General features: G+C 47.0%; 1 protein-coding gene across 1 annotated transcript in view; it reads right to left on the minus strand.

The window, feature by feature from the left end:
• Positions 1-12,228, minus strand: part of CACNA2D4 (calcium voltage-gated channel auxiliary subunit alpha2delta 4) — a 141,073-nt gene that overhangs the window by 18,416 nt on the left and 110,429 nt on the right. Inside the window, exons 27-29 of the mRNA XM_071817636.1 lie at positions 8,668-8,729; positions 5,597-5,641; positions 4,584-4,646 (exon numbers count right to left, since the gene is read on the minus strand). Coding sequence (XP_071673737.1) covers positions 4,584-4,646; positions 5,597-5,641; positions 8,668-8,729 — 170 coding nt within the window. The remainder of the gene's footprint in view (positions 1-4,583; positions 4,647-5,596; positions 5,642-8,667; positions 8,730-12,228) is intronic.

Genomic DNA, 12,228 nt, shown 5'->3' on the forward strand with positions numbered 1-12,228 from the left:
CACTGCTCTGTTTGCAAGCAAGTAAATAAAATACTCGTAAATAATAAAAATGCAGATATGAGCTGTCCATCTATTTTCCTGACCATGGGTCTTGACATAGTAAATAGCTTCTATATGTTATGGAACTGCTCATGCAGTTTGAGGGGCATTTTACATTTCCACTTATAGGCTAGCAGCCATTTAGCACGTATTAGGAGATGACAGATGACTTCATTTATCTAAGTGGGGCATTTCCACTAAAAAACCACACACACAGAAAACTTAGGCAGATTTACTTAAAATCACACGGTAATCATCTAACAGTAGTGTTACATGGTTATGAGCCTCTTCCCAACAGGCTTTCGAAGGCATTTCACTGTATAAATTGATACATAACAGCAACTCTGCTTTGAGCATTTATGTTGTAATCATCTCAGACATATAGCCAAATGTGTCTGAGCAAGCCCTAACTTTTTTTTTTATCTCCCTTGCTCTTTCAATCTGATTAGGGTGGTGAGGAGGCCAGCTGCTTCCATTTAATACCAGTCTGCAGCCCCAGCAGGAGCTGGAGCTGTGGGATTTAATGCAGTGCAAGCTGCAGCTGGTGTGGCAAGGGCAGGGGGCCACTGCAGGACTGCAAGTGGGCCTAACCCTGTCCAGAGGTGCTGATGTTTGACTGAATTTATCCAGGTAGGATGCCATTCCGATAGGTACAAGTATGAGGAGCTATTAGTGTAATTGCAAGTAAGGCCTAGGGAATGTGCTCAGAAAAGCATCAGCAAACTGGCCTTTAACATTGAATCAGACATTGAAAGCTTGCTGCTGTTTTAGGTACCCTGTGCAGGTGGTAACACAGGAAAGCATCACTTGGCAGAAAACAAAATGGTCCTGTACTGAAGGGACACCTTGCAAAGCAGGTGTCATTACAACCTGCTTCGTCCAGTGACTGGCTGCTGCTCTCCCAGACATGCCTCTCCTGTGCTTTTCCTAACTCCCAGCTCTGGGCAGATTTCCACAGGCCCTTGCAATTCCAGAGGTTCACAGCACAAAGCATCACCTCTGTCATCCTGCATGACACACACTGCAACACATCCCCCTGCAGCTGAGAGCGTACAGGTACATATGCAGGCTAAGCATGGGAAGGAGATGCATCCTGGAGCACATATATGGCTCAAAAGGTACATCACCGCTCACAGACATATATATGTCACAGAATCATAGAATAGTTTGGTTTAGAAGGGACCTTCAAAGGTCATCTAGTCCAACCCCCTGCCATGAGCAGGGACATCTTCCACTAGATCACGTTGCTCAGAGCCCCATCCAGCCCAGCCTTGAATGTCTCCAGGGATGGGGCATCTATCACCTCTCTGGGCAGCCTGTGCCGGTATTTTACCACTCTTCATGTCCATGCTTTGCTGGCTCATTGAGCAATTTGCACTTTTGGTAACACAAAAGCTGTAGACAAACAAATGGGCCAGGCCACAAACAAAGCCAGCCCTTACTCCTCCAGAGCCTGGGTCCAGCCATGGCAGGATCTTGGCTTTTTAGCTGTCACCCTGCACCCTGTCCCTGCAGTCCCCCCTGGGCAGAGCTTGCAGACATACCCTGTGAGATGCCTCAGGCAGAAGGCAGCATCCTAGAGAAAGAGTTTTAGTGAGTGAGGGGGCATCTGGATGCAGCATGTGGAGGGAGCTCCAGACCTGTGATGTGCAGCTGTGTCTCCATCTGGCAACAAAACGCAGTTAAAAACTTGGGGGTGATTGTGGGGCCACAGCTACAAACATCAGCAGAAACGTAGGGCAGAGAAGCCCTCACTGCAGCACAGCCTGGGCCTATTACATATTTTCCCTTCCTCCCCTGCCCTAGATTGCCTGGTCCTCCTCCTCACCCACTCCCTTCTCCTGGCCCTGGCTAGTAACTCTCTGGTCCCGTTGTGATGAGTTGGATAGGGGGGATTAGCCCGAATTAAGAGATTTACTCATTCTTTCACAAGTAATCCTACCGGGAGCTTCCAACTCGTCACTCATTAAAATCCTGAGTCCTCCTTTCTTCTGCAGTGGCTTCTGGCTACTGGTAAGCTTCCTGCTGCCTTCAGGCAGAGGATATTAGAGCTGATCCCCCATCCCAATCCCCCATCCCAAGGGCAGAGTGGAGCACAGCCTGAGCCAGGCTGTGGGCTGAGCGCACTGTAAAGCACCACAGACCCAAATGAGCAAGCAAGGAGATGAAACAAAACATCTCAGAGTCCCCACACCGGGTCTCTGGTACCAGCTACTTGCCCAGGGGCCCTAAGGACACAAGTACTTCGGCACCTCTCTGCTATTCTTAGTGGAGCCACTCTTGTTGGTCCTGGTGTCAGGTACGAGGCAGGAAGGGAGGGCAGCAAACTAGCTGATTTCTCCAGAAAGGCAAAAACCCCACAAAAATCCAGGTACGGGATTTTTTTTTTTTTCATTAAGTTAAAGGATGCACTGAGGGAAGAGTGTGGCATGGGGGCAGGAAAGACCATATAGCAGCAAGTGATTCTGCACAGCAGCATTCAGGTAGCAAGGTTATTAAACCTGGGGTATGGATTTAATGCTGCTGCTGTCTTGAATTCCCTGTAGGGTTTAACAGTCTGGACACTCATGGTACCACTGGGAAATAAAAGCAGTAACTGGAAAAAGATAAAGAAATCAGCAGAAAAGTAGTGGTAAACTCTCTGAGGTCAGGGGAGGTAACAGCTAGAGGAGATGACAGCTCTGGTGCCTGCCAAAATTCCTGATCTCGGAGGCATGTGGATGATGTTTATAATTTAACCAAATCCACTATAATACCATGTTTTTGCTAGTCAGGTCTTTCAGAGACGAGCTTTTTGAAAAACCCATTTTCCATAAGATGCAGGAAAAATACAAAGATAGAACCCAGGAGGCCAGTGCTTCTTTTTTTGACGCACCTAGTCATTGCAGGGGCACTTTTACTGGAATATTCATTGAGTGGGGTAGGTCACTTTCCCGACAGAGAAGAGGCTGGTTATTCCTTGCAATATGCCCTTCTTGCTATCTGTATTACCCCTTGGTGCCAGTATGTTGCTGATGCATTTTGCTTTGTGAGCCTCAGCAGTTCTTATCTTGGCCCCTCTGAACTCACGGTGTAGTGGCTGCAGAATTCATCACCTCACCTTTTTCTTTTGCCAGTCTATTCTGAAAATGCTAACCAACACAAGTCCAGATGGGAAACCATGGCACTTATATTGGTGACGTTCTCTGCCTAAATATCCACCTAAAAATGTATTCTTTCTTTTCTGTCCCAGCTGCTTTGAGATCAATGCCACTTCATGCTTCACTCTTTAACAGACTCTTGTAAAGGATGCTGTTAAAGGCTTTTAGAAAAACTGAAATGCAATAGGTCATCCATTCTCCCTTATCTCCTGATTTACTCACACTTTCAAAGAACAACAGCTGATAAGATAGGTTTTCTTCCTTTATAGAAGCTGTGCTGCTTGTTCCAGTCACATCCATCGGGTGGTTCTGTTACTTTATATTTAATTGCCATTTCAACCTGCTTGTCACATCTTGAAGAAAGTAAGTTCTGGGATCAGATCTACTGCTTTTTGGAAATACGCATACAGTATTTGTTACCTCCAGTACTAGGGCAATTTCAATGAAATTCCACACTTCTGTCAGTAAAAAAACTGCTTCATTTCCCATTTCTTCTATGAGCCCACTTTTGCTATTGACTTATTGCTTTGCAGTTTATGGAAGTGTTCCAACACGTTACTTTCTGACATCCAAATCTATGGCCTTTTATTATTTTGAAACAAATAGCTCTGTGATGAATTTACTGGAGAGCAGAAAAGTATAGCTAAACCGTGCAGTGGCTGGTAGTGTTGACTTTACCCAGGCTGCAGGGGATGTCACATCACAAACTGTGCCACTTCAGCTCCCTAAAAATGGTCATGGAGGCAGTAGCAGCAGGAGGAAAAGGAAGCAATTTAAGTTGCTTTTATTTTTGTCAGTATTCCGCGTCTTTTTCCTTACTTCTTTCACCTCCACAAATCCACTAAATCATCCAGTTCTTCAGGTGTGCTCCTGTTTCCAATTTGCTTCAATGATTTTGTCTTCATTTTTGCCTTTGGCATTTTGCTCTTACCATCCCATAAGTTTTCTTTCCTGAAGAATGCCTATCTCAACTTCAGAGGCGTCCAAGAGTGCTGCTCCGCTCCCTTCCCTTCCCTTCCCTTCCCTTCCCTTCCCTTCCCTTCCCTTCCCTTCCCTTCCCTTCCCTTCCCTTCCCTTCCCTTCGTCAGGTCACACCTGCCTTCTGGGGCTGTCTCAGATCATCTTTCAGTAGCACCTGCACCAAGGAAAAGGAGTCTGATTTCCTCACTTCTGATAAAAAGATATTTTGGCTAGTTCTTTCCTTTATGACTGCAAACTCCTTCCTCACCTAGGATGTGCTGTCACTCTGCTGGGAGGTTCCCCCCTCACCACACAGCTGAATTTAAATTTAAATACCATGGCCACCCTTATTACACAATTGAAGTTCATTTGTTTTAACCAGCTCTGGTGGGTTATTTAGGAACAAGCCAAGCACACTCTCCTTCTGCTCTTATGCTCTCTTACCTCTGCAAGTCTTTTGGAAACAAGTATAAAGCCATTATTATCAATGAGGAAGCAATTCAGGATCTGCAGAGATGAAAGAGAAGCAACATTAAAGACAGTTTTTTTCCGTGGTTGTCTGGTATGTATCGCTGTGTGCAGGATAGAGTGGTGTGGGCTTGTGCTTATGGCAACAGCCTCAGCATTTCCACACCTCGCCCCACGGCTCACCTACCACGGATTTGACACAATTGACTTGTCCTTCTCTGCCTCCATTTTAAGGTATTTAGTTTGTGAGCTGACTATGACAGAGATTGCCTCTTACCAGGGCTGTGTGCAGGCCTAGCAAGCTCTGAGCCACACTTAAGAAGACAAGACATCCTGCAGGAAGCGACAGGATATTTGGAGAGCACTTCTCTTTAGTAAAATGCTACCTAATGCATTCCATCTTTAGATTTCAGAGTTTTATAACCACTCATGAAATAACTCTTTCTTCACCACTGAGTATCAGTGCTGGTCTTTATTTTGCAGAGCAGGAAATAGAGGCAAAGGGTTTAGATGAAAACTTTTAGGTCTCACAGGGGAAAACAGGGGAAATCCTACATGAATAGAGAAGGAAAATTCTCTGGTGATCCCACTCTCCAGAGCAGAGGAGCCCCTGTCCCAAATATAGCTGAGACCAAGGTTGAAGCATTAGAATAAATGCAAAGAGGGGTGTCAAGAATGCATGCCATGCTGACAGACACTCTCTGTGGCAGCCTTGGGAAGCCAGTGAGACAGCCTTAGAGGACATGGACTCGCCTTAGAGTCACTAGCTGGAATCCCCACAGCCCTGCCCAGGCTCAGCTCACAGCTCATAGCTAAGGAAGATCTAAATTGCAGGTTTGTCTCAACAGCATGAGGTTCTGCCCCAGCTGTGCAGCCTCTTGTGAGGAGATAACAGGCTACACCTGACTTTTGGGGAGACAAAGACCTCCAAAGAACAGGTGATCAATCACACCCATCACAGGTATAGAGAAGAAATCTGGGTAACTTACCTCATCCTGACAGCTTAGCGGACAGGCACCGTCCAAGGCACTGCACTGGAAAGGAAAAGCAGGGCATTAACCATGGTATGATCTCATCTTATTCTCCTTCTTGGGACTGCTGAGCTAAAGTTCTCCATACCAGCATCTCATGAAACTCTGCAATTTAGCTGGCATTTCCAAGACAAGCTCTACAGCATGCATCAGTACCACCTCTTGGGTCGGCCACTAAGTGGCTCTGCCAATTCCCCACCTCTCTGAGCAACATCCCCTTTGCTGAGGGCTGTGATCCTGCACATGCCTCCCTGGTGTGCTTCCAGCAGCCCCTGTGCACCTCAAGCAGAGACTCACTAATGAAGGGGCAGTGTCGAGTTCTCTGGCTGCGAAAGCAAAGATTATTATGCACCATTGAGAAACCGGCATGCATTCCAGCCTCTGCAAGTATCTGGACTGAACACATGGCGTGATATTTCAGATTCTTCTCAGGCAGGGATTTTTGTTGTTGTTGATGTTGGTTTCTTTATTCTGCAGATAGCTAATGATAAAATAGGATGTGAATGGTGTTCCTGTAGTAGCCCAAGGCACCATCCGTTTGTTTCATTTAGAATTTCTGTGTACTGGACTTGACATGTGTTTCACAACATTGAACCGGGTGGGGATGTGAAGGGTTAAGTGGTGAGTAACAAAGCCCTTCAGGTGCTTATTGATTTCATAATTGTTCTGAGTTTGCTGTGGCTGTGTGTGTCTGTCTCTTTGTGTTATTTTTTAATGCTATTTTCTCCAGCAGCAGAGGCAAGAAAGCTGACATGGTGTTGCCATTTCTGTACACGGGGTCCCTTTCTTGCCAGAGGTTTTCTGGGGTCAGGGAAGGACGCTGACGTGTCATGTAGCCTGCCTGCTCTCAGCCAGCTGCCCTTTATTTCTGCAAAACCCTTATAAATAAGCCTCAGCCCCCTTTCTGGATGATTCTCAGTAAAAAAAGGTGAATTTGCCATGTCAAACCACAATAAGCCATTATTTTCAGTTAGGATTTGTTTCTCCTCTTGAGTTTTGCAGACCAGAGCCAACAGATTCAGGGTTCTGTCCCTCTGCTCCACTTCAGAGGAGTCTCAGAGATGCCTGAGCTTGCTTCAACCCCTGTGGCTTTGCAATTTCACATGCTCGCACTCTAACTCCAGCTGTTTTTTTGAGGGTCTAGGGATGATGGTTTAAAAACAGGCTTTTGCCCACAGTTGCAAGCATCGTCTCACCCCTGCCTCACCGCAAAATAGCATTGGGTTGTTTTGTCTCCCTGGATGTACGCATAGAGGTGGCACTGTACTTCATCCCTGGTGTGTTCCTTCCTTTGGTCAACAGAGAATTATGGCTACACCGAACCACTATTACAGCCTTGGGGGTTAACAAATACAGAGTCCAGAGCTCAGAAACCCAAGTGAACCAGAGTGGTACCCCGTAAGAAGGGCCCATGTCTCACAGCATCTGCCTCAGCAGTTTGAGGACCGAGTCTTGCTGCCACTACTCTTCCAGACCTGGAGAAGCTCCAGCAATGCCCAGTGCCGTGCTGGACATGCAGCATTGGGAGTGCGGTGAGGAGACTGATTTGGGAGTACCACCAGCTTGCAGGGAGCCCCTGAGAGGGTGCAGAGCTGAACCTGAGCTCCCTGGATCCTCTGAAACCACATCTACTGCCTTATGGGCAGTAGAGACCAGCCTACCTCACAGCATCCTCCTGCTGTTGATCAGGTCTCCGAAACACTGCGACCCAGAGCCCTTTCAGCTTTGCCAAAGACCCTTAATTACTGTGAAGACAAACACAGCCTATGACAGGCTTGGACTATCTCCAGTGACTACAGACAAGGGACAGTGCCTATAATATGCTGGCACACAAACGACACAATTATGAAGCCACGCTGCACTGAGCATGCTGGGATGCCTCCCCGTCCCCAGCTTTTGTCTACTTACATCACTGTCATTGGGCTGGGAGACGGGAAGCACAGCATGGACATCCAGAGGGCCACAGTATGTGGTGAAGCAGGAGAGAGAGAGAAAACAAAATCTGTTAGTCATTCCTCTGTTAAACAGTGGTCATGTCCTGCAAAACCATACGCAGGCTTTTTTCATGCCAGCACCTGCCAGGGCTGTGGCGTGCAGGCACTTGGTACACAGGCCTCCTTTCAGCTTCTTTAATAAGCCTTCCTAGTCTCACTTAACGCCCATGTGGGCTTGTTTGTGTGAGAACTGCCTGGGTATGGCCCTCAGGAGATTTTTTAAAATGAAGCTCTCTGCTGATGCTTCAGGATGTGCTCATGTGTTTTGCAGAAGTATTTTTAGCTCAGGTTAGGTTTATGTGATCTCCCACCTGTGAGGATGCTCCCAGCAAGCAGCCTCCTGCCTCCTCCTCTCTGTTACACCCATCTGATGGCAGTTGCCTCTCCTGACAGCAGAGAGCCGCTTCTGCCCTGCGCTGCTTCGATTCTTCAGTCTCACCTCTCCAGAATACCTCCTCGAAAGCAAAGCCCGGGGCCAAAACCCCTGGGTGGTAAAGTGTTTCACTTTTCCTGCCTCTCAGACTTGGTGGGGGGCTGTTTTAATTATTTCACTTCTCTCAGTCCAGCAAGTGTCCAAAATTAGGACAATACTGAAAGCTTATCCCTGAAGCAAATAATTTTTACTTTGGCAAGCTGGTAGCATTTTGTTACCATTAGCAAGCTGATAAGAGAGGGCAGGGGATTTTTTTTTTCCATGTACCCAAAATTGCAGGTTTCCATGAGGTTTCTGAAAGGCTGAATGAGCACAAACATATTTCCACAATTAAATGTGTCATGTGCAGCAGAGCTAATGCCAGGCCAGGATGCTGACACCATCAACATGGCATTTGCGGAACAGACTCATGGCTCACACAGCATTAGTGCCGTCAAAGGATTACGGAAATGTGTGACTTCAAACTAATCTACTTCATAAATCTTTTAATATGAATTCCACAAAAGCCCTCATCAAAATGTCATCGGATATGATGTAACATAGCAGTGACCTAGCTGAGAAAGAGCATTAAATTGTTTGTGTCTGATTGCTGATGCTCCTACCTGTTGCATGGCCATCCAAAATTTGCGTTGGAGCAACTCCAGCTTAATTTGCACACCCACCGCTATGAGAAACAAAAAGGGGGGGGGGGGGGGTTAGACGAATGTGCAAGAGAGAGAAAAGACAAGCACAAGTTAGGAAAGGAGGGGTAAATATTCACCCAAAGTAATGGGATGGAAATCCCAATTGCAACCTGCTTCCAAGTATGAAGGATAAGCATTGGGGGATCAGCGCTGAGTCAGACTGCCAAGTGAGAGTCAGAGGTTTAACAAAGTAGAGGAAAAGGGGACACTGGCTGCTGTGCCAAGGTAACGACATCCCCCTCCCACTAACCACTACAGAGCTACAAACAAATTAACAAAAAAAACCCCAAACCCAAATAACAATACAAACCACCAGAAAAACCTCAGGAGAGTGAGCATGTGAGCTTTAATCTTTGCCTTTTGTAGCTTTGCCTGGCCAGAACAGATGTTGTTGATCACCCCAGCCTCACCTCCAGCACCACACTGCATCAATCAGAATTAAAGCAGGTCAGCATGAGGAAGGAATTCAAAAACCCGCCTGTCTCAAGGAGAGACCATAGTGATTTAGATTGCTGCTAAACCACTACGGAAGTACAGAAATATGAATGCCACTTGATGGAAAAGCGTCGATTAGAAGTAGTGCGTCGTTACCCAGTCCCAGCCCCGTGCATGCTCCACTAAGCAGAAGTGTGTGTGTCTTTCTTAATGAAGAGCGTCCTAATTTCTCGGCTTAATTTCTCTTCTATTCCCAGCATCATGTTCCTGAAGCAAGGCATAGCTCCACGTGAGAAGAAATAGTGCAGGGTCTCCCTGACAGAATAACCTGGCTGTCCCTGGGTAGGTTGCCTACAAGTACACATAATAACCAGTGCAGTCATGCACAGCCTGGCATGGCGACAGGGAACAACAGGGCTGTGTGTCAACTAGTTGAATCCAAGAGCTCTGCAGGAATTGCAGCCTCAAGCAGGACTTTGAAATAGAATATAAAGTGCAAGTAGAGGGAGAAAAAGGAGTACAGAGGGAGAGTTAGAGCCTTTTTCACAACAACCAATATCAGGCAGATGAAGTGTTGCTGTTTCTACAGATTTCCTCTGAATTAGCAGGAGCTTCAAAGCCTGGAACAGATCCTTTAAATCTGAATCACACCGTGTGGGTGCTTTTAAGTTAACAGTATGATCTGGTGCTCTAATTCAGATGGGTATGAATTAAAACCAGAGTATGCAATAGTGTATTTTTTTTTGCAGCATGAACAGAGATCTTGGCACCTGGCATCGGCTCCGCCTTTTATACCAGTGTCAGTGTCCTTCTTGTCACATTCTCACTGCTAGTACATCTTACAAAATTCTGTTCACAGATGCATTTCTCATCCAGCTCTCCCTGCTGTAGACTGAACCTGACTGCCTGTACGTGGGGGAAATTAATGATTTTGTAGAACTGCCTTGCCCTAAGCCTCGCAGAACACAAACCAGACACAACAAGGAATGCAAACAAGGTAGAAAGGATGGGGCTGAGTCCAGTCCAGGTGAAGATTCATCAGCTTCAGTGGGGCTATCGCAGGCACGGCTTGGCTTGGTGCCTCTGCTGACGAACTGGCAGTCCACAGCAGAAGGTAAATGGTGCTGTTACTGCTGAGCCCAATGAGATTCACGTGTCTGATTTGGTATGCAGCTTTAAATATTTTGTTGTCCTCTAAAACCACCTCAAGAAAGAGTTATTCCTCTTATGACAGCAGATCACACCAACGGGACTGAACATCATCCAGGACTTGGAGTTTTTATGATACCTTCAGAACTACCTTATGATACCTTCAGAACTAACCTTGCAGCGCAGAGCCCTACTGAGTCCCCCACGTTTGTGCCAGTGAGAACATCTGTCCTCACATTATTCTTCAAAGGGAGCTTTGCCCCTGGTTGTGAATCCTTGCCTCTGCCCAGGAGGCATGTGTAGCATGTACCAAACTTGGACACAGCTGACTGCAACATGACGAAGGAGAGTACCTGGGGGCTTGCAATAGTGGCTGGTGGCAGGGACAGAAAGCAGTCTCTCCCAGCTCTCTCCTTCTTCTTTCCACATTGCTCACAGCCATGTCTAACCGGTCTGTGCCATCTGTCAACAAGCCCCATCCTTTGGATGCAATCTTTGCAGCTCTAACCTCTCCAGAGGGCTTGAGCTTACTCACCTTCTCTGCACTAGTCCTTTCTTTCCTTCCCAATGGTCCAGGACACATTTCTAGCTATTTCCCTATGGAGCTGCATAGAGCACCCCTCTCCTCCTCACATCACATCACAGCACAGTCTGAAGAGGACAATGAAAGCAAAGCTGGGGCCTTGCCAGACAGGTTTGTCTGTCTGAATGGTGCCCATCACAGGGAACTGTTCAAGAGGGATTGCTCCATGCTTCTGCCTGGCAGCCCCACTCCTCACCAGTCGTGGTGAATTGGCAGCACCTGGCAAGAACTGTAAGAAACTTCCATGCATTCAGGTGACCCGCGGAAGATGTGTATGCTGAGGAGAAACAGGCCACAAGCACCCTTCCAGTGCTAGTAACAAAGAGTTTTGTGAGCACCTTCAGGTTGTTGGTGAGGACAGGCAGAAAGGAGGAAAGCAGTGATTCAGTCTGAGGTAAGGATGATGCTATAGCTCGGGTGGGAGTGAGAAAATCAGAATAACCCTTGCCTCTGCTTGTTCCAAAGTGCAACTGATTGTTAATCAGCCTTTTTGCTCTGGTGTCAAAGAGCATGCTGCAGGAGCAGGAAGATCTGAGGCCCGTGAAATGATGTGTGGCCCTGGGGTGCAGCACAGCAACAACCGTAGAGTCCTTAGAGAGACCGTGGCTAATAGTTATATTCCTACTAATGTGCAAACAACCTGCGCAACTGCAGGATCCCAGCAGTGAAATAAAACACAAGGACAAGCAACGCTGCACACCTCGCCTAGTCAGACATTCCTTCATCATGTCAGTGAGCCACCCAGCCCTGTGCATGACTTCTCACCAGCAGGCACTCTGCCTGCAAACCAAAGCAGCGCCCGCTGCATGGCTGCAGCCACTTTCTCCGGACTCGTGTGCTGCCATTCACTGTGGAGATAAGAGTCTGCCCCTCCACCTGTTCATCCCTCCGTTGAGCATGTCTGCCTCATTAGCTCATCCTCTGCGTGTCTCTCTTTCTGTCTGCCTTCCCTGGCTCCTCTCTTTGATGATCCATATGCTGTTCTCATAAGGAGCTTTTCCCCAAGATTTAATTCTTGGGCCTGCCACACGACAAAAAGGCACAACGAAGAGTCACAAGATTACATCCTGTAGAGTGCTTATCAAGATGTACCTTGCCATTCATTACCTGTTTGCATGGCAGCCGGTCCAATGGCTAAATAAAACCCATCATTCAAGGGAAGAAGGTGCCAGAGCAGCAAAGCAGCCCTGCCTGTACTGTCTATTTGCATTCCCCATTCCCTGTTTCTGAAATATTCCCATTTTCCCTCTTGAGCCAGCAGTGGAGCTGCCCTGCTCAGAATTTTACTTGAGGTGTCCTAAAAATTTTACTTT

Source organism: Patagioenas fasciata, chromosome 1 (genome assembly GCF_037038585.1).
Source record: "Patagioenas fasciata isolate bPatFas1 chromosome 1, bPatFas1.hap1, whole genome shotgun sequence".
NCBI classification, from domain to species: domain Eukaryota; kingdom Metazoa; phylum Chordata; class Aves; order Columbiformes; family Columbidae; genus Patagioenas; species Patagioenas fasciata.